Here is a 24,460-nt window from a genome sequence, read left to right as displayed (position 1 = left end):
TGTATAGGCATTTATGAGACGAAAAAATTGTATTATAAAGTGCTGAAAGTAAAAATTAAATTTACTAAAGAAGTCGAAGTGTTAATTGGAATGATAGATTACAGAATAAAATGAAGGGAATTAATCATAATGTTCGATATAAATGGAAAAAAGGTCAAGAAAAAATATTCAGCCAAAAAATTTTATAAGCTAATTATAAAATTTAAAATCTCAATTTCGTCGTACCGGCTCCACTTTTTTTTGTAGTATACTTAGTAGAGGGCAAACGAGCATGGTAAGCAAACAATGCAGTCCATGCACACCAGTAACCCGATACGGGTCATCGGTGCGTTGCCGACTTTATCGGCAAAGTTGGCCAAACTATGACATATATACATTGCTGGTGACATAATATACATTGCTGGTTTATCCTTGCGGTTAGAAATGCTCTTAAACAAACTACGCAATATACCTTTATTTGTCAAACAATGCAGTTCGACAATGTTATGAAGAAATCATCAGGTCGGAATACAATGAAAGTGTTGTGTTCTGGTGCGACTGTACTTCCTTATAAAAATAGACTCCGTGTAATTTTGGCGCTTATTATACACTGCACGGGATGGAAATTCTATAAACATGTAATCGTTGCATTCCAACGGGAATAAATTAATATAGATTGGACTCATTGGAGAGGGTGACCATGGAAATCGATACAAGTTTTTTGCTCATGATTCAGGGTCGTCCAAAAAACCGTATAATTTTAAAGATTTGTCTGTAATTTGAACCGAAAATGCGACTGAGAATACGCAAGAAGTGATATCACCATATTATCTATATCATAGATATCACCCGTGATTTAACAACATAAAATATGTACATTAATTTGTAGATTTTTACTGAATTAGCTTGTGCTCTCTTTTTACGTCAGCTAACATGAGTTTAATTAAATAAGAACACTGTATGAAGCTAATATAATGTTTTCATCAACACAACTATTATAAGTAATGGTATTTATTTTGAAAACTAACATCAAAATACGTAGTAATCGCTATATTAAACATTATACATTACCGGGAATCTCTTAAAGCAATCGTATTTATTTACACTCAGGTCAGAGTAATACATATATACCTAAGCTCATACAGCAACTGGTTCATAAAGATATAAAAACAAGTTTGTAATTGTATCTGATGATTGAACATATGTAGTTACCTACACAATAGTAAACATATGCCTAATGAAATATATAACGAATAAACTAACAAATAAATATTAACGGAACTAGTTTGTAGCTGACGTTTCAACGACCGTGCAGTCGTCGTCGTGGCAGTATATAGCTAAACAGGAAAATAAGCGCAAAATATATTTTGAGTGATTTCACTCACATTCCAGCAATTCGAGTAAAAGATTTTGGAAAGATTCCTGAGAATTATGGTTGCCGAAAGTCTGGAGAACTATAGAAGAAAGAGTAGGAAAGTGGACCCAGGTCTCCGATACTTTGTGAGGAAGAAACTGAGAAAGCGCTCAAATGAGAAAAAAGGACTTTGAGAAATGAGAGATTAGTATGAAAAGGTAACCAGATATGGGTGCGCTATTTTATTTCACAATAAAGCGGCTAGATACCTATTGCCTCGGTAAAATTATCAAATATGATATGTCAATGTCATATGCGCCTACAATATAGTACAGATGATAAGGATACTTGTTTGACCCGGTGAACAAATTTCAAACTGTCAAAAGTACGTGCAAAACATAATTTTATTTCGGCCTTTTGTCGCCCTGGATTTTCTTAGAACCGATGTCTAGCGATAGCCAGAGGACACATCAGAATACTTATTGAGTATTCACGGAAGTAAAATATATGGCAAGGAAAAGAGTAGAATGGAAAATACTCCGTCCACAAGAATTTATTGATTGATTTGTTGATTGATTGAAACTCTTGTTGAATTTATTCGACAGTAGCGATACCCTGCTATATAATAAGTGCCTCTGTAGGCTTGCTTTTTTTCAGTCACTATCTCTTCTTACTTGGCATATTGGAGTCAGTAGTTTATGGTAATTAAGTCGCTTGGCTTCGACACATTTGGCAGTTTGCCGGTCGTTATGCTACGCGAGTATTAGCTTGCGGTCGCTGGACGCACTTGCGACAGTTTCGGCAAACAGATGTGAAGGACCCTGGCACCTAATTGTATTGACTTAAGATTCAATATGCAATGGCGGAATGTAGAGGCAGAATATTCCTCCAATGGTCACTTACGGACTTGAAGTCGAAGTATTATTCAATACTAGTGAAGTAAAATTGATGTAAAATTTAAATTATGATTTAAAAATGATCTTGAAACTTAAAAAGAAGACCCGTGGCTGAGAATAATGATAATAATGTAATCATACAATTTTAGGAGGACTAAAATCACGATAAAATGGGGGCAAGGTCGCGAGCTGCTAGTATCAGAAAATCAGAATGATTGAAACTTCAAGCATCAATAAAAAGCTATTTTCCCTACAATTTTATTTCACAAAAATCGTTTAAAAAGCTTATTTATCCCGGTAAGCTGTTTTGTTGATATAATCAATCAAGAGGGTCAATGTTGACCAAAATAATGTATTTTCGAGTGGAAAAAATTGGATCCAACAACCTTTGTTTGCGTTTCATATCAATTCTAAGTCTTCCCCAAAACACGGCCTGTAAATCATAAAGCAATTCAATTTATTGTATTGACACCAAATGTCGACACCAATTTTGGATTTATGAATTTTAAATATATTATAAATATATTTTAAATATATTATTATATATTTTAGTAGCCATTGCTTTTGTCACTCATTTCAAATAAAATGTTGTACTACAGACATTATGAAGCCTTTAAAAAGGCGTTAAAAAAAGCGTTAAAAAATCCTTTGGTCATTTAGATTTGCTGGTATCCATAGGCAGCAGTGTTCAGCTTACCATCTGGTAAACCGAATACTCGTTTGCCAACTACCCTATCCTACTGATATTATAAATGCGAAAGTTTGTGAAGATGTATGTATCTTTATTTCTTTTTCACTCAAAATCTACTGGAAGGATTGTTATGAAGTTTATGACCTGGAACAACACATAGGGTACTATTTATTGCGAAATTCCCACGGGAGCGAAGCCCCGGGGCGTAGCTAGTTATATGTAAGAAAAAGAAAAATGAAACCATTTCTCCATCTCAAAAATGGTGATAGCTTGTTAAGATACATAGTTACGCGAAATAAACCCCCATAAAGAGCATGTGCCCGTCCATGGGAAAAAATAATAACTTCTATACGCGGCCGCTGACAAACTACGACCATCTATCTTGATCCTTCAGCCCCTCCCTTTTGGACCACGCGCATTAATCGTTGAAAGGATACTTTGGGAGATTTATAGCTATTGACAGTCAGACAGGCACCAGAGGTTCTATTGGACCCACACATTGGTCAGGCTATGCAAATTAATGAGAGGTGTAAATCCGACTTTATTCTATCCATCGAATAGATTTGTGTTGTTAATTTACTACTATCCTCGCTATTCAACCGACTTAAAAAAAATGGATTTGGAAAAGATTATTTATTACACCTGTGTTTCGATTTCAGTAGACACAGCTATAGTCCATTTAATATTATTATACTAGTAGGTCTGTACGTTAGAGGGAGTACCTTCAAACAAAAAATCTATTTAGTTGATTGTAATTTTAAAAAAACATTCGAAATAGGTATTTGTTTCAATGTGATGAGTATATAATCGTTTTGGTAGCATTAAAAATAACCTTCCGAAAACAATAGGAGCTTGTAAATAAGCTTTGCGTGTTACGGTACTAAACATTCGATTTGCGTGTCGATTCAATTTGATAATGATTGTCTAGGAAACCTATTTTAGAAATAAAACAAATAATGCTTTTTTCAAAACAATCAAAAACATACACTGAAGTTTGTAAATGATGTAAAAATTTATTGATTATAAAATTTAGTATATTTGCATATAACTCCTTGATGCAAAATCTACAAAACGAATTTATTTGTTTGAGAAAAGTTTAGAAAAGCACTTTTTTTCCCTTTCTAATTTCCAACAAGTAAATTTTACCAATCAACCAGTACACACAATCACAAATTCAAGTGCCCAAAACCTCCAATTTGGCAACGAATTCCATTCCATATGTCCTGCTGGTATCCGTGCTCCCACCGCAGTTAGATTCCCGACTATCCGTTAATAAATGACTCGCAGTCGCATGCACTCGAGTTACTTTGATACCAAACCGATGCCAGCTCAAATAGATAGCTTGGTATTGAACTAGCGATTGTACCGTATGGTAATTAAAATTAAAATTAAGCTGGGAAATCCTGTATCATATCCTGTATCATATCATCCTGTTTCGCGCTTTTTTCGCAGCTTTGTGGTAAAAATAATTATATGTCACTCTCCTACCTAAGATCATACGAAAACTACAAAAAGTGAAAGAAAAATAAAATGTTTACATTCAAATTTCTTATAGTAGAAAAAATTAAGTAATCTGTGGAAGAAATCGTAAATGTGAAAGTGTGTCTTTGGTTTTGATAAAGAGCATTGGATTGAGGTGATTTTTGATGTTGAGATAATTTGAGTGCTGAAAAATGAAATACAAACAGCTAATTCTGAATTAGTTACTGGTTTCTTTTAGGCACACCATATAGAAAACATACGATGAATTACTTTATAACTGCCCATGCATACTATTATGATATGAATCCATACCAAAAGTTCATTCAGAATGAATTCGCCTATACTTATGTAGTTGCATGTGTTGCAAACGCGTAAACGTATATATGTACTAATATTCGGAGATGAAAATAATACGTACCCGTTTGCAGGAGCCAGTTAATTGAATGTTGGCAAAATTTTGCGCTCACAAACTTTGAGTCTGCAATAGTTCCGTTCCGTTGAAACTCTGCCGTTGAAGCTATGAAAATAAACTCGACTTAAGCGGTATATTAACTTGTAGCTTTCATAAAACAATCCTATTAAATAATAAACGTGAAAGTTGGATGGATGTTCAAATGGACTATTGTTGCTCTTCGAAATCTACTGAAAACCAATCGCTCTTCGTAATAGATTACATATTTATTGTGAGTTTAGAAACATAAAAACATTACACGTATTACTGTGAGTAAGTTGACATTATACTAAATAGATAAATAAATAGTAATAAAAAAGTATTGCACTCCGGGAGTGCCGGTAGAAGTGAAAACTTGAATATCAACGTTGTGCATTTTCGATGTCTTACGAATTTTCGATCTGGTCACGTGTCCTGACGCGAGTGTAACATTTTTCATCCATCACAAAAAATGCACAACGCTGCTAAAGAAGTTTTCACTTTAAAAACTATAGTTTCCTGGTTCTATTGCGACAACGAGTGTGTGTAATTAGAAGAATCTTAATGATTCATATTCCTAATTATTACCATGAAGTTAGATTACTAGGCTGAAGGCTCGTATCGGAAAATACATCAAATATTTTTTTATGTCATAAGAAAAGAAAGAGAATAAAAAATAAATTATATACTAGGCTATATTTTGTTCGCTAACTGAACCGTCCACAAAACTGAACACAAATTCACCTTCCTTTAACCAAACAAATATACAAAACAGCATGAAAATTCCGGTTCAAGGAATTTCCTTCCAATATAGTATGGAGTAGATTACCGTAATATAGACACTAGAAGAGCTCGGAACGTCTGGAATTGGCAGACGGGCAAAAATAACGCTAACCTATTGTGCCGTTCGATACATCGGCATGCGAGCAGGGCTGCCAACGGAACGGTGAACCGCTTGTAAATATTTTTATGTGTCCGGTTGGTATCCTAATCTGTGGTTTGTCTAATACATTTGCGTAGATGCAACCGGCTGATCTTTGTTGCGTTTTCGGGTGTTACAACAATCTAATTTTATCAGTAGCGAGAGAGAATGCGCGGAGATAATGTGGATTCCTTTTCTATTAACATTCAAAAGACTGCACGTCAGATGTAAATACTGTTTTGCTTGAGAAATATGTAAATACTTATTTAATTTTGAACAAGATGGTGTCGCGAGTTCGGTGCTTTTTCTGTCCGTCCTGCCTAAAGAAGTATTTATAAAAACCAACTAACTATTCTATACCTATGCACATATTGTACATTATCTCATCTTGGTTTTGTCATGGTAAAATAGCGCTTTCTGGCTTTTCACTAAATCACCACAGATTGCAGGAAATCAGGAGGAAAGATGTCACGCATCAATAAACAGCCACGTGGCAACCCATGTTACGCTTTGATCTGTGTTTGCACTTCAGTCGAGTTCGGTCATTCATGAGATGCCATTCGGGGCCGCAGCGAATGGCCATGGCTAAGTGCTTGACGCCGCATGAGATATTTCATAACATGAATATGCGTGGAAATTAGTTTTCGAGAGAGAATATGTAGAACTAATGTTCAAACTATGTCAATGTTTTTTTATATAATTTAATTATTTTAAACGGATTATTTTTATGACAAAATATATTTTGTTTCGCTCAATGTTTGGTTTATAAAGTATTGATAGTTGTCAGCCGCTTTTTAAACAACATAAAATTCTAACACTTCCTGCACTTTACATACTTGAGGTTGCAATATTTGTTAAATGTAATGCTCATTTATTCCCACGCCTTTGTGATGTTGTGTTAAGAAATCATCGGGATAATTATAGACTTCTAAAATGGCATTTCTCAGTAAAAGTATTGTATATATGGCACCTAAAATTTATAACAAAATTCCACAACAAATTAAAGATCAGAATTTAAATTTATTTAAAAAGCACCTCAGGTCCTTGCTGATTGATAAATGTTATTATAATTTGAATGATTTTTTAATGATAAATTTAGATAAAAATTTAGTTAATTTAGTTACTTTTATTTATTCGATTTTGTTTTGTGTGATGATAGCATGCTCTCCATTTAAATTTGCATACTCGTGGACGGTGAAACAGGTAGGATTAAATTTTTTTTAAAACCACATTGTAAAAGAAATGTAAACTCATGTTTTTGCAAATAAATAATCTTTGTCTTTGTCTTCGAAAACCGCTTTTTATTGGAAGAAGAAACATTATTATATAGCAGTAAAATCTTTTACACCAGATATGGGGTTACGCCAAGTATTTTCTTAGTTTCTTCCCAAACAGTCGCAAACCATCTATTATTTACTGCTGTGATAACGGGAGTGATACTGAAAAACTGCTACTTTCAGTTCTATATCTGTAGCACTATGTATATACGTACATAGTATATTCATCTATACGTCTATATACACACATACTGCTTTCCAATTCCCCTTGCTGTGACCACATCAACGAGTGCCATCTACGTGAAAGCTATTGACTCCGGCCATACAGGAATTTAATATCGGGCTGTTGATTTTGCACAGGGGCTAATATTTCCATTAATAATATACCTACTATTATATCTAATACCTATGCAAGTTCATCCCTATTTGCGGTCACCGTTAGATAAGACCTCACTGTTCCATTGCACTGCGTTGCTAAGGCGTAAATAAAAGTTAAAGTTTTTTCGGTTTGTTATCCCAAGCGCCTTTTTCTTTTCAGATATTATTTATTTATGACTAGCTGCGCCCCGGAGCTACGCTCGCGTGGGATTTTTGGGATAAAAAGTATCCTATATGTTATTCCATGTTATATTCTACCCTTGTACCATATTTCATAACAATCAGTCTAGTAGATTTTGCGTGAAAGAGTAAAAAAACTTACACACATCCAACCTCACAAACCTATGCTTACGAGTATAGGCTTAATCTATCCTAGAGGCTATTATCACTATTATAACTATTATGAAATAACGAATGAAAGTCAAGGAAATATAAGTGCCTAATGTAAAAATTTAAAGAGTTAAAAAATAGGAAATCGCTTTTCGTCAAAATAGGAAATCGTCGAAATTGACAGGAAATCGCTTTTCCATAATATTCGTAATATAGTAAATACCGACTAATAAAATCTGACCCTTATCTTCAAAGGGCCCCTAGGTCGTCATTGCTTTGTGACGCTATTAATTCCTCTTTCAGAATTAGCGACCCTTCAAAAATTATTCTCTAGAATTACACGAGGTATTCCATGCAGTACACCCATTTAATACCTCTGATCTGTTTCGCGGTCCTCTAAATTTTATTTGAGAAATTATTAAAATATATTTCTCCTAGAGAGAGTTGCGTAGAGAAAATAATAGCTACCCGTTATATGAATACCATATTTTTATTATAAATGAAATAACTCCTTAAGAATATGATATCAATCTGATCTGACGAAGTAATGATCAGGTACTCGCTAAACGGTAAAGCTAAGAACTATTCGAATAGGTGTTCTAAATGGAATAACCTACTGAAACGAAAGATTTCCCGCTTAATTGCCAGCCAGAGATACTATTGTTATAACAAATACGATTTTTATTAAATAAAATCGTCCCTCAATAGGATACATTTGAGTGATTGTTTTGACAATGATAAAGTGAAAATAAAAACATTGTGTTCTGAGTCTTTGAAGGTCCTAATGGTACTAACGCAGCAGTAATAAATTGCATAATATTATTTGTCTATTCCTACTAAAATAATTACCTTTATTTTTATTCATTCAACTTTTGATAACATTGTTCTTGTCGGCAGAGTGAGTTCCATATTTCTCTATCTTCAGCCATCCTTTTCCCCCTCTGTACGACACCACTCTTACTCTCTCCTTTTCTGGTCCATATCGGTCCGTGTTGGCCTTCATTTTCCTCTTTTTGTTTCTATTTTGCCTTCAATTAGATTATTATTTAAATTATCAAATCTAATTAATAAGTAATCAATAGTAAGATTACGAACATAACACATAACATCTATATATCTCGTCTTTTTAGGTAATTACCTAACACAAATAAATTAAAATTCTTATTTATAAAACATATGTTTTACTTAATCTTTCATATCTTGAATTTCAACCATGCAATATAAATATCAATCAAATTTAATCATATTATCTACAGCGTGGCTATCTTCGTAAAGTTTTGTAATAGATTAGAGTTTTTACGTTGTAACTTCGCTAATCCACTTAACGAAACTTCTGTGGATTTTCTAAGAACTCTCATATCGGCTAGGGAGTACTTACAGACATAGAAATTATAAGAAAACTAGTATATATGTCGCACAGAGAACCTAATTTAATAGCATATTGACAAATAAAATATATTTATTTAATTATTTTTTTAATTATTTAAAATATATTTATTTATTTCAAATATAAGCGGTGACAAATTAAATATATATATATATATATTATTAATGAAGAGGTAAGCGTTTGTGAGTTTCTATGTTCGAGGCGTTTTAACCAAACCAATTTCAAAAATTATTTCACCATTATAAAGGTAAATTATCCAAGATAGGCAATATTTTATCTCCAAATTCCCACGGGACCGAAGCCCCGGGCAACATCTAGTATTCTATGTTTTTATTCTGTGACCCAGAGTCCTAAATTAGAGAGCGAAAAATGACGCGTTGCGACGATGCGTATGACGTCCGTCGACATGTCATTTTGACGTCTGTCGACAGATAACGCAGAACAATGTAGAAGTTGTATGAAGTTTCGACATACATCAACGCACGTTAGTGTCAAAACCTATAGAAAACAAAGGAGCTAGAACGTGCTGCGTCTTCATTACGGAGCATGACTAAGCATGTCTAATAGTGATTACAGCGACAACAGTGACTTTGGTTATATCAAATATATCCAATCCATACATTTGCTAAAGTATATTTATTTTAATTTTAGGTAATTATCTCTTGTGTTTTTTTTGAAAAAAGCGTCGCGTCGCTCGTCGTCGTATTTAACACCGCATTTGTCGTTCAACTACGACACCGGGTATTTCCAGCATTTCACTCGTCCAAACGGTTCGTTTTTCTGCGTATTCTCGACGAACCAATGATTAATATTAGTACGTTGCCTCAATACCGTGTGATTTATTGCGGAGTCGTTAAAACTTCCAATGGACTTGTTAGTATGTCATTCCATCCATGTGTATTAATTACATCTAGATTTATTTTTAACTGAATAACGTTTTCGTGATTTATCTACACTATCTGCGTATAATTTTATAAATATGAAGGGTTTGGAATCAAAAGGGATTTTGTAATCTTCGGAATTACTCAACCGCGATTATCAAAAATCTTTCACCAGTCGGAAGATACATTGATCTTGTAGAGGGTAAATGGAATGCCTATATTCAAACGAGAGCAATTGGTAAGAGCTAAAAATAAGGCTGTATACCGAAAATCTTCTATCTATAATATTATCGATAAATAGTATTCGTAAAATAGTAGAACACTAGCTATTGATAGTTTCAAGTTTATACACTCATATTAGGTAGTTATTCAAAGAGTAAAAATCGTAGATTATAAATCTTAGGGTAGGTTGAATATTTGACGCAACTTCAACGATCGCAGAAAAACATCAATAAGTCTAAACATCTGCGTCAAATAATCAAATACGAATAAAGACATAATTTACAAAAAGTCCTCAAGTTGTGACGCCTACCTACTCTTCATTGAATTAGAATTTCAAAGTGTTTGACAGTAATTTATATCTTAACTGGAACAAAAATATAAAGAGTATATCGACTGTTATAACGAAAATGCTCACTCTCGTTTTTGTTATTTCATTCTTACAGATGCGATGCAAACATACGTAGTTTTGGATATAGTTAGGCAACTCTCAACTTTCATTGTTAATAAATGCTATGTATACATATGAGAACCTATTAATAGATCTACATTATATAAAAAATACTCGCCTCTTCCTGCCAGTAACCAGTGTGTTCACCCTACTATCACCTATGGTGCCGAAACATGGACTCATATAGAAGGAACTATGTACAAGTTTGCAATCGCGCAAAGGGCCATGGAACAAGTCATGAACGGCGAATTACAAGATCGAGTTCGCAACCTGGAGATACGTCGTCGAACGAAAGTTCAAGACGTGGTCTCCAGAGTCGCAACATTAAAATGGAATTGGGCTGGACACCTGGCTAGAAGGAATGATGGAAGGTGGAGTAAAGCTGTAACTGAGTGGTACCCCAGAACTGATAAACGGAGCGTAGGACATTCGGCGGCTAGATGAGTCGACGATGTAAAGGAAATTGCTGGCAACAACTGGATGGGGATGGGCCAGGACAGAGATGGTTGGCGGAGACGGAAGGAGGCCTATGCCCAGCAGTGGGTCACGGAGGGCTACAGATGATGAGATGATGATATAAAAAATGAGAAACCTTTGTTTTCTTTCTTACCGAGTTGTGCTATTGGTGTCAGATTTCATTTATTTTCTTGTCACTAAATGGAGGCTGGTAGTCGTACAATTCATCTTAGAAGCTTTTAGGCGACTGAATTAAATCAGAAATTAATTTATATTTTTTAAATATTTGCTCCAATTCAGATAATATTTATTACTATCGGTTATGTCAAAATCTCGGGTAATTTTTTCGCAGTTTATTCCCAAAAAATCAAATTGCTTTAGTCTTATCTTCTTAGTTAGCTATTGTTGAAAAAGATTTGTGAAATAAATATATGTGAAATAAATTATTCCGCAATTCCCATGGAATTAAAGTCAAAATAGGACTCGTGACTCTACAGATTTTCTGTCCAGACTTGGCATTTCTCAATCCCACGCTAAATACCTACTTACCACAGGCTCCAATTAAGCTTCAAGTTCTATTTCACTCAATTTCAGGTAAATTTAATAATAGATTGTTATTTTTTTTTTGTAATATTTGTTCTGCTATTCTACTGCGATCTGTGAACTGATTTAGCAAGTAAAATTATTTTATTTTTGAATGTTTTCTAATATGGGTAGCTGTTTTGTAATATTTTTGCTCTTTATAAAAAAAGTATTTTCGAAAAAAATAAACACGTTTTGATGTGAGTAATTCTCGTAATTGTGGATTACATTTTTATTGCTCAGTCCTAATCAGAGGCTTATTTTGAGTGACTCGGAGCTTAACGGGAACCTTTTGGAAAAATGAACCTCAATTTTGTACTGATTCGATAAATTAAAGTATTTTGCGAAATATTTTATTTCAATATAAGATTGAAAATCTTTTTCAATCTATTTGGCAGATTGAAATAGATTTATTTTAAATAAATAATGTATACATATGCTCTCAACTTATAGCTAGTTGACTGTAAAAGATTTTTAGCTATAGAAGAATTTTGATTTATGTGCTTATTTTCATGAAATAAAATTATTAAACAAACAAATCAGTTCTATTAAAGCATCTATTGTCTCATGTCGCCCAGGAAATAAAACCATGTAGTTTGAAAATGCTCACTTTCCATCGTGTGTAATTGTCCTCAGCTTTAACAGCCCATTCTGGGGATGACATTGCCCCCTCCATTTCAGAATTCCTTGCTACCTTTACGACGTTGGCTGAAGACGCCAGACTTAACAAGAATATTGATTCAAAATTAGCTTTTGTTTTTTGCGTAAAACACAGACAAAGTCCTAAATCACTACTTATGTTAATTTTTTTTTAATATTATAAATTTGAATAAAAAAGAAAGTTTTAATAAAAGGCCCTGAAATCGACAGTCCCTAAATCAAATTATATTTATGGCGCAAGAGTTAATGTACCATAAATAAAAGAATACCTACACCAATCTGACTCATGTATCTGTATATGTACGGCAGTGAGTGAGAGTGAGTAAGAAAAAAATAAATGACGTGAGAAATTATACTTATACAAAACAAAAATATATCATGAAGTTATAGCGACAAGTTAAAAGCATTCACTTAGCGAAGTTTTCATATTTTATGTGCGCAAGAAGTCTTATTTGTCAAACATTTGGGAATTAATTACTCAGATACTTTGGGAAGCAATTATCCCGAATGGAAACATTAATATTCGTAATAATTTCGAGAACATAGTAAATTTTGTGTAAACTAATTTATTGAAAGTAGTATTAATTTTGATCCAAGTTCGTAGCGGAAAATATAAATAGAACGTTGAACGTGTTTACTATGGGACTCACTAAGGGACTTCAGATTCCTTTTTGCAATATGAATTGTTTTTTTTTTTACTTTTGGGATGTAAATATTTTTAGTGTACCTAATTGTAAAGTTCACGGATGCTTTTCCGACTTTCCCTTCAAACTTTCTTTGGTCCATTTCTCACAAATTGCAGAATTTCATCTCTCACAAATTGCAGAAGCGAGAGAAAAGTTACTACACATCAGAAAAATGATGTCATCCCTATTGGTTACATTTATATAAATGTGTGTGTGAATGTCTCTTTCTAGGTAACAAACAAATATTATCCAAAATACTTTCACAACTTCAACAAGCTGCTCATTTTTACTACAAGAAAGTTGAAGTAATTCTTTGATAAAGTTGGATCATAAAAACTATTTGAAATAGCTTAAAACAATCCAAACTAGAAATATGGGACATTTACCGCCGTGACAATCGATTTATACGAACAAATGGAGCGACTATTGCCTTCGGGTGTGCGGCATGACACTTTTTGTAAGGCCGCTGATACATTACGGGAGGATTTTTTAGTCAAATTTGTTTTTAATCCTTAAAAATGTGTTTCTTTCAAACAATGTTTCTACAAATCGTCACGTACATATTCGACGGTTCCCGACCTGATTCAGGCATTAGACATAAAAAAAATATGATGAAGGTTTAGCGAATTAACATTCAATTTGGTTGACTTGGAAATACTTAACAATTCGAATGTGCCAAACTCTTTTAGGGCATTTATTATTGGCAAGTAGAATAACTTCAGATTTATTTACTACATACTCAGTGACGCTGCTCTGATTTTGATGTTTAAACCTTGTAGAAAATTACACTGTTATTAAAAATTCCTTTGTTTCTAAAATTTCTAGATAGTCAGAGCAGATGCAAATACTTAGTAATAAGTAGTTTTATGAGGAACTTTAAAACATCTTCAAGTTTATTGTTAAATTTTCTACTAGGAATTTTCATTATTTATTATCTCACAAAGCCGCTGTGACCGAGGTCTGAAATAAATCGCATTCTTATTCTCATCCGCTTATGTTTGACGCCATCACGATAAGTTCCATCGAGCGGAAAGATATGTGATGATTCCTTTTGGGGTTCAGTGAATTATGGATCGGGTATGTCATAAATATTTCTACTTTATCGACGTTGCCTTGAAATTCTAGAAGCTAATTTTTGCTTGCAACTTTGCCTTGCCTGAGCATGATCTAGTTTTGTTTGGTGTTTACGTATTCTGATCAAAAGTTTAACCGTTCAGATCTTAAAACAAAGTCACAAAACCAAATGTTTATGAAACCTTTTAACTAACAGTAGAGGCTCGATAAGACACAAAGGAAGATCTTCTTCCTTTTAAGTCGAAATAGGATACAAACTATATTAATATAGACCGATACTTAGCCACAGCAATTACCTTATCATTGGCCTCATTCAGGTCTTCTATGGAGCAGGAGGAGGGATAGTTTGGACAAGACATGAGTCATGGATTGAACCGCTTCACAATCACACAGAGCGTTATTCGAGAAGCCCCATTTAACAGAAGTTTGGTTGTTATAACTGTAGTCCTGAATCCACTAAATGATTTATCAACAAGGACTTATATCTACACCTTAAAATATAAAATTATGTTGATCTTCCAGACTTATTTACCTTGCATCATTATTTACAGTAGAAGGTACAAAAGTGTCAAAAGCGTCTCCATAAAATGGTTAAAAAATACATGATAAATTCGACATTTAAGGGCTATATATAAGGGGATCACAAATAACCATCGATTTGACATTATGGTTTTACCGACGCACGCCTCGCTCGTATATTTCCATTACTAGAAGAGCCTCCATCTATCAAGGAATACGAACTTTCAAAGTGACTGATACTCGTCCCCTATTACACTGATTTATTTACTCAACCACTTATTATGAATAGAGCTGTTATAAAATATGTAGGTATTATATTGGTTGAAGCGGTGGTGGTGTAATGGTTAAGACCCGCTTGTGGATCGAAAGGTCCCAGGTTCGAATTATACTCGTGCCACATGAATTTGTATAACAATCTGACTCATGTATAGTAGTTTTCATTGACCACCACTTGCTTCCGGTGAAGGAAAACATCGTGAGGAAACCTGGACACTGGTTGATTCTTATTAACTTGTGAAGGCAATGGCAAACCACTCCATTAATATTCCATGAGGAATACGACTATGAAGAAGAATATTGGTTTATCCCGTTTTGACAGAGATTGAATCGTGTATTAAATGAAACTCCGCTGTTTCTTTTAATAAAACTTATAAAATGATCAGCTATTAATACCTAAAAAGATCTTAACTCTATGACGTCATAAAAACACTGTTTTATAGAGGTCTATCACCAATGGGTCAGGGCTTGCGACAGAAATCAGGAAATGAGGTATGCATAAAAGATAACACTGAATAAATAGCGCCCTGCCTGATATGGACACATGATGCCAAATGATTGCCAGTAAGGTTCGCCCCATATTTTTATGTGCCGTGTCAATATATCCATCAGATTAGGCAAGGAATATATTGCAATATTTTATAGATATTGCTTATTTACTTGCTTACTTACTACGATGTGATGGCTGAGCGACCCAGAGTGATTGGGTTCCGATACAATTTTTTTCCACTCTTTTCTAGTTGGCTCCACTTCGTGCCAGTCTTTGGAGGAGTTCTAGATCTCTCAGTATTTTAACTTTCCAGTGGTACCTAAAATAGCTGACAAAGATATTGCTTGTTGATTATGTGCTTAAACGTGCTCCAAATTCACAATTGCACTTGATCTGGACTACTGACTATATATATCTGAACTGGATCGACTGACTATATATATAATTTACATTTCCACATACAAATACAAGCTCAATTCATAGCTGACTAATACAATTATATGAAATACATTCATGAGTTTGCATCGAACTACCATCAATTAAAGCAATATCTCGGATTTGCTACTATAATTTACTGCAGTTATGCCTTTATTATCGTATTCCTTTTATGTTCGCAATTCATTACTAATGTACTGTCAACCGCACCTCAAACTACCTAGATAGAACTCTATGCAACAGCAATAGCGGCGTATTTTCAATAACATTGGATAGCTTTATGTGCTGTCAGCTGTACTAATAACTGGTGCACGCGTATACTGAAATATTTTTCATACCGTGAAACATCTATAAAACACCAGACCACATGTTCCCGTGTTTATGATGTTTTAAAGGTTCATAAGTCAAAGCCGTGGCGACCGCAAGGCTAATATAATCATATCTAAAGATATAAACTGTATTAAGGTATCTGTATTTTAATTTAAGGCCATTTTGCTTATTTATACATAGCATATAATTTATTTGTAAATCGAAACTTGCTGAATCTGGTACTTTCCACTTTATTGGCAAGATTTAGCAGTAAAAAATAATCAATTTTAATTTATTGAGGCCAAAGACAATCCCACCAACTTGTAAGAAGTAAGTTTGTTTATTTGTTTGTTATCTCTTTCTTATACCCATAGTTAAATACGGATACTTAACTATGTGTATGAGAAAGAATAACGGTACGGAGAAGGACATAAACTAACTATATACATCTTTCTAGGAAAAAGTATTGCTGCATTACAATTTCAAAAATATTTTTTTACTTGTATTTCGACACGAAAACAAGAGGAACATCGTTCTATTGTATACATATATAAAATTAAATTTAGTTTTCATCAAAGACAGTGCGCCTTAATAATCTTTCAGTATCTCGATTTAATGAAGATGGAACGACAAACTTTGCGACTTGCCGTCAATGTGGTTAAGTCAGCTCTCTAAGGATAATCGCTATCTAATTCCCATTTGTGTAACAAGCTTTAGATTAAAATTAAGATATCATATGCGCGGTATCGTAAAATTTGAAAAACAAAAGAAAATACTCCATCACATTTTATTTAATTAATAATAAAAAATAATCTTCAACACATAATTTTGATTCTCGAAAATCTCGCTCTACACGATATATCCGAGAATGCGAATTTTAATTGCTGCCATAAAACGTTGTTTTTTGTCTGAAATATTTGGCTTCCGGCGGCCAAATGAGCGCCGCAATCTCCTCCACTCTTTTCATCTCTTTTCAATTCTCAATCATTTTTGTTTCGCTTAATCTGCCTCTTGTTCCAGTAAGACATTTTAATGAGTTCCGCTTAGAGATGGGTTTACGCCGGGCCAATAATTTCCATGCTCAATTTATGCCCGTGCGTAAACAAATCTTACAAATAGTATGATATATGTCCAGTTTCAGCCCAGGATAAAACCCATCTCTTCTCCTACCTCTAGTCCTTCGGTTTTCATGACCAAATTCGAAATAAAGTAACCGCAAGATTCACTCTGAAAACCCAAATAACTCGATATCACCGAATTTAAACATTATATAGATTTTGTAAAGACAGATATTTTAAAACAACAAAAAGGACAATAAAAAAATATTTTTAAAATCAATATCAAGGTAAGTGATACGAAAACACAATTTATTTACCTCCATTTTGACGCCTACTTACATAGGTAATAGAGTGAACGGGGGTGAATAGGATCACGTGGCGAACGAATAAATTTCTCATAGGTATGATATCCGTTCGCGTTCACACCTCAAATTCAATATTGATTGGGTGCAAAATGCATCAGATCAATATTGAAGTGAACAATAAATAGCTTGTGAAATGAATTCTCAATTTTACTACAGTAATAAAATAATGTAACTTAACCATCTGTAATACAATAAATTACACACTTCTACCTATGAAATTATCATAAAACGATACAATAATGTTAACACCTCGATCGAAAATTTCATTTCAGTGCCATTTTCAATCGAGGATAACAATATTTGAGCATCTATAAAGTTTTCTATTATTAAACACAAGATTCTTAAACAAAAAAATGCCAAATAAAAATTATTTTTTATTTATATATTTTTCATCTCCATCAACTTTTGTGATACCCCGTTATTTTGGTTGTTTTATTTCAAAATAAATTGGTCATGCACATATTCTAAGGAGTAGGGAAATAAAATCTTGATCAGACCTTCCTGCAATATTCAGCCAAATTAGGTTTTGATTGCTTCACTGTGGCGTGCTACAAATAGCAAATGAATTAACGTGTCCAATTTACCCCGAGTCACCCGTCACTAAGTGTTACCAGCACGCCACAAGAACATGAATATTTTACCACTCACTTACCCACACGTATAGTAATCTTACTAATAACTTGTATTATGTTGTTTCTTCGCTTTTCGTAAATTAGGTGATTGGCGATAAGTTAAAAAATAATGTCAAAATACTTATATTTTGTATGGTAATATAGAAAAAACATTTTTTTTCTTTTGTGAGTTACAAACGTAAATAAATACCATTTATTAGCAAATAAACTTTAAACACTCTAACAAAGTGTTTCTTTTTGTTACAGGTCACAGTTAAAACATTCCTCAATCATGGAGCTAGTTTTAGAAATCTTGATGGAGCAGTCGGACCCCAAGCTACGAATACAAAGCGACACCTACGTATACAGTTGAAGCTACTTCTAAAATGGTGAAGTAGAATAAGTAATAGACTCTAAAAGTGATACAATGAGCTTATAATTTAAGTGAATGTCGAAACGAGAGACGATGCCTTACTACGGGTATCGAGATGGAGGGGGTGCATCGGACTCGAGTGGGGGGTGTTCAGAGTCTGAAGGGGGGGACTCGGACTCCGAGGGGGGATTGAGTACGGAGAGTTCGACGGGGCAAGGGCTTCCTTACCCGGGGTTCACTCCCGTCGCCCTTCGGTACCTCACCCAAGAAACCAGGCCCAGGAGTTGGTGCCTCAAGCTAATCACGAATCCATATCCTTTTCAATTTAATAATAATCGTATTTGTAATACCTATTTTCAGCTGCAGAATTTTAGTTAAGAAGCATAAGATCATGGATTCAAGATTGAATTTCTGTACTACATGATAAAAATCATATTCAAATCGTGGATATGAAATATTCACATTATACTTAATATTGTTATTAAGAAATTTTAGAAAAGACGTTTCAATAGAATTTCCAAAACTTTCGCTCGCTTAATAAAATGTTTTTGTTTTTTTTTTAAACCGGTTGTTTTGTTAGGTACCTAAAAATTTTACGGCTAGGTATATTTTTAATACCAAATAAAATAGGTTAGAGCCTATGGCTGCAAATAAAACATTCAATGTACAACCAAACCGATTGGTTTGCCGCAGAAAAAATCTATGTCGTCAACTCGTCACAAAAATAAAACAAACTGAAATTCAATTTGATGCGAATTTTCATGTCCGACCACATATTTCGATTCAAGTTTTTATAGAATTTGTTGCATTGGATAGAATAAGCTCAATAATGGTAAAAATTCTAATCCAAAGTTGCAAAAACAACTTTTATTAGTTGAATGGAAAATATTTTTGACATTTTCTATGATCAAGCCAGTAAATTTTATACAATGTTTCGTAACTGTAGTTCGACGCAAACTTTCTTGATGTTTAATTTTTTCATATTATTGAAAAACTATAATTCTTACACCGCATCATTTTAAAAAATCCTTTATATTATAGTGCATTTAACATTCCTGTATAATGCCACTGGTTAGGGTAATTTATTACCCTAAAAAATACATAATATTTGTACTACAGAAAATTTCAACATTTCTTATCCGCACATTAAGAAAGCCATATCTTTTTAAATTGTAGGTTTTTTTAACAACACATTATAAATCGATCTTAATCGAGATACTATGGCAGTGAAACAAAATCGATCGATTGCCCACGAACAGCGTAAGCTCTGGACATCTGTTGCCATGTTTACCCAATTCAACCAAATACACAACATCTATCATGCATTGATGGTATTGATTACGCATCATTTATGTTCAGTATCGGTACAATATACAGTAATTATGTGAGCAAATATTTAAGACTGGCTTAATGTAGCGATTGTTTTTAATCAGAAATCAATTTTATATAGAAATATTCAATGATTTCGCGTTAAAAAGTAAAAAAGTTACCTGCACAGTGGCACGAGAAACTAGTAACGGAAGACGAAGTACACAAGAAGTACTTTTTTGTTAAATATCTATAATATTTTTAGTTTGTGTAATAATAAATTGTATGTTTTTGTCTTAGTATGTTGTAATAGCATGATTTTGTGTGGGTTTCCTGGTGGGGCTGATTCTAGCAAGATCTAGCACGATCTATTTTCGGTGTTTTTAAGCAAATTTAGAAACGAAAAAGTTCGATCGATCGATATGTTCACTCAAAGTTTTTCACGGTGATTTATTGTAAATGCAGAAAACTGATGAACTTCGATTCCGTGTGAATCGGATATTGTACACTTGTGTGAAAGGATTTCAATAATTAAAAAAACTTCCACGGCCACATCTTAACTGCAAGTTTTTTTATTTAAGAACACATGTCTCTTTAAGGAAAAAAATACATTGTTATGTGATGGTATAAACTTGTTAAAATGAAACGAAAACAGTCAAACAATCTCGTAGATCTGCTGAAGCCGAACAATTTACAAAGAATTAAGATGCTCGTAGAATCTTCTTTAACAATTGGGTGTGGATCTGGCAATGGAATTTTACTCGTACTTTGCCTAAAGTATTTTAGTAACATGATTTTTACCTGGGCATTAATAATTTGTATCATAGTAGAATATTTTTAAAGATGGTTATGGATTTTTGGAATAGTACATCTACATACATCTTAATATCCAGATAAAACTAAAAATAAAAACGAATAAACAAAATTGTGAAATCTTCAGAGTACACGTTAATTTATGCTTCATTGCATAGTGGATGCTTTGAATTCTGAATAATTAAGTGAGACATCAAAGCGAGTCTGTATTGGCGGCATTCAATAAACATCTACCCATGGTTTTTCATCTTTCACAGTCACAGTCTATAATTATCTTTATGAATCTTTTAATTCTGAATCGATATGGTGCATACATTTAGAGTAGAGTGCATCAGGTGTACCCATTAAATAATATTTCGATATATTACACTTAGTACAAGATCTTTTCGTGTTTGTTTAACAATATGTGAATATGAATACAATGGCAAAATCGGCAAACCGCTCCATTAATATTGCAGAAAAGTCATTGGGTGTATTTCATTCCACACAATAACCACTACTATCACCCATGAGGAATACGACTGTAAGGAATGATCAATATGACGGATGTCACTTTTAGTTATTTTTATGAAAACGGAGCAACATAGTATTTATCCATTAAACCAAGAATACTTACCTACACCAATTTCAAGAGAATATGCCAACAACTGATTAGCTTTATCACACATTACGCAATAATTAATGAAATTGAAACGTGTAAACTGCTAACGAGTTGGCGTTGAGACTCGCTCAAATCTAATTTGTCACAGTCTTAGCAAAGCCGCGAGAAAACGGCCAAATTGAGTGGCGCCCAAAATCTGATTATTTCAATTAGGCGTATACTCTGTGTCACGTCTTATGAATAGATATTTGAAATAATATACATACATGCTGCGCGCGTTCCTTGTTGATCTGACTCTTCATCATGTTATTCCCTGTTATAATTATTCTAAACCTAACTAGTATTATAATTCGTAAATAAGTTTATTTGTTTCTTCTTCACACTTTAACGGCACAACCAATGTCCTTGAAATTTTCCGAGTAAGTGTGAAATACACAACACCTTGTTTTGGGCAGTATTGTAAGAAAAAATATGAAAATTATTTTATCAACTCTATACAATTATGTCGTATAAGTAATAATGTTTTCACCAACAAACTGAAATTATTACACTATCACACCATGGGATCACACGGAACTGACCAATACTTTTGCGTTTAGAACATAAAGTAAAAAAGCTTTTTGTCGCGTTTAACTATATTTGACCACAAGTGTAATCAGCTTCGGCTCTGTGCTAGTCTAATAATGAATATTTCAAATATTTGCGTATCAACGGCAAACGATAAACGTGTTACATTTTGCTTTGTTAACACCAAAAGACTAGTACAAATACAATACTGGTATAATACGCTAGCTCTTGCACTAACGTCATAAATAATGAAAAGCGAGCTGGTCAGTTTCACCAGCGAACATGTGTGCAATGAAATTAAATTAATTTATAAGCTCACCGCACCCCAAGTATAAAGAACAAGGCGGTAGTATTACAGTTTTTATAACCTATTATAATACCTACTTTCTACTAAAATGCATTATGTAGCGTGGCATATTCTGATAATATTTTTTAAAGAAATGTAATGAAAACGTGATGTGGATCATCCATTTGCTAGCGTGCGAGGAGCAATCGCTTTAATTGACCAAAAGGCTAAATATTTTATTACCACAGATATAGAACTAATAAAGCCTAATTGCCACACATAACTTATTTCGCTGACTCCGTCCACCCAATGAGGATCTTAGCCTCCTAAAGCTACTAGAATTTTAAACTCTTATTTATTCTGAGCTTTTTCGCTATTAAGTCCTATTAAGAACTGAACAATAGAACTATATGGACAGTAGGATTTGTAAGTTGGTTTTTTGGAGAGCTTCCAAATCTCTCAGTACTTCTATCAAAATATAATTTAAATTAAATAAAAGTTATTACATGTATTGTTTCATTAAGTATATTACATAAATCTTTTCAGTCTACCTTAGATCCACGATCCGAGCAAATTCATTCACGGCTATTCTATTCAGATCAGTTTAATTTATTCATGTATGACAACTGAATTAATGGTTCATCGCTAGCTGAATAGCCGCTGTATAATCTATGCTAAGCCGGACGACGATGCATTATTGAATAGACCTCTATTTATAAATTTTATATTTAAAATTATCGAACACAGCAGCCCCTCCCGAATACGCTCGAGTAAAAAACATAAGAAATTATACACCTAAGCCTTCCCCAGGAATCACACTATCTATTCCTGAAAACAGCATGAAAATCCAAGTAGTATGTATGTATGTGTATATATGTTTCATATATGACACTGACTACATGGATTTTCATACTGTCTGTCTGTTCGCATACGTAAACTAATAAGTATAAACTAATAATGCGAACTAATATGCGAACAGACAGACACAGTAGAGGACTTGTGTCTTATAAATTATGTAAGGATAAGGATTTTGAGCTCTTACCGATATATCTGATTTGATTGACAGATTATTAAGCTGGATTATATTTAAAGATTAAAATGCCCTTCCCAGCTGATAAACAACATGACTACAGACAACATTTCTAAAAAGGGCTATCGTCAGACTAGCTGCGACCTAAAATCATAGTTAAGTCTTCGGGCTTCCGAGCATCATGGCTGAGAGTGAAACTGGAAGTATGCTTAAATATGAGAGTTGGCTGGATGTCTAATTTTTGGACGATTTTTTTGATAAATTTAAACGGAATATGCAAAATGTTACTATTTAAGTTTGTTTTATTCACTGTAGGTACCAACAAACTGTTGACCATTGTACTGTTGTTGTTGGTCAATAGATTTTTAAACATTTAATTTTTCATCCAAATAAATTTACTCAAGAACGTTTCGCCAACAGAACTTTACGTCACTAACTCCTGTTAAGCTTTACTTACATACACTAAAGCAATACTAAACCATTCTCTTATAACTTTTACCAACAGGTAATCTTTTCAGAAAGAAACTAAATTGGTAGTGGTAACCCGCATAGCTGCCAACCAATGTTTGGTTGGCAGGTTTACACAAAGGTAACAAGTTCAAAGGACTTTTGCACCGGACCAAGTTTCAAGTTTATCCAACAAATTACTACCGATAAATTTGTCGTCTTGCCTTTGAAGCTTATCAAAATTATTGGAATAACTCAGGTGTGTTGTAACTACAGTATTTAATGTAAGTTGGCGTTCTAGGTAAGCGACGAAATACACAACGCTGTGCGTATTTTTTTGATTGTTATTCATCACGCAGCAATGCGCTGCTTTACCGAGTTAGCTGCTCAACTACAATATCAGCGAAAAACGCAAGCAGGTTTATCTTAAGGTCATGTACCCTGGACTACTGTAATAATGACTACTATTATAAAAAGTAGCTTTTGCCCGCGGCTTCGCCCGCGTTAATTTCCCACGTGAACATTTAAGTATTTTTCCGGAAAGTAAGGTACCCTACGTCTCCAAACTAACTATATGTATCAATTTCAAGAATATTGGTTGAGTAGATAAAGCACGAAGAAGTAACAAACTTACTTGCGCATTTATAATATTAGTCAGTATTATTTGCCAATTGTTTCACATGCAGCAAAAAAACAACAAAAAATGTAGAGGAAGGTTATTCTCACACGTGATCACAGATAAAATAAGTTGTTGATCAAATCATAAACGCGATATAATCAACGTAAATAGTTCCGGTTATAATAAGATGGTCAGTAACAGAGAATATTATTGCCCAT

The 24,460-nt window shown here is 33.6% G+C and overlaps 1 protein-coding gene across 7 annotated transcripts in view; it reads left to right on the top strand.

The window, feature by feature from the left end:
* LOC128673657 (voltage-dependent T-type calcium channel subunit alpha-1G-like) overlaps nucleotides 1–24,460 on the top strand; it is a 97,809-nt gene that overhangs the window by 29,390 nt on the left and 43,959 nt on the right. For all 7 annotated transcript variants that reach the window (XM_053751657.2, XM_053751658.2, XM_053751651.2 and 4 more), the window contains exon 3: nucleotides 18,466–18,884. In XM_053751657.2, coding sequence (XP_053607632.1) covers nucleotides 18,647–18,884 — 238 coding nt within the window. In that variant the 5' untranslated portion in view covers nucleotides 18,466–18,646. The remainder of the gene's footprint in view (nucleotides 1–18,465; nucleotides 18,885–24,460) is intronic.

Source organism: Plodia interpunctella, chromosome 11 (assembly GCF_027563975.2).
Source record: "Plodia interpunctella isolate USDA-ARS_2022_Savannah chromosome 11, ilPloInte3.2, whole genome shotgun sequence".
NCBI lineage: Eukaryota > Metazoa > Arthropoda > Insecta > Lepidoptera > Pyralidae > Plodia > Plodia interpunctella.
This window is presented reverse-complemented; position numbering and strand designations above follow the sequence as displayed.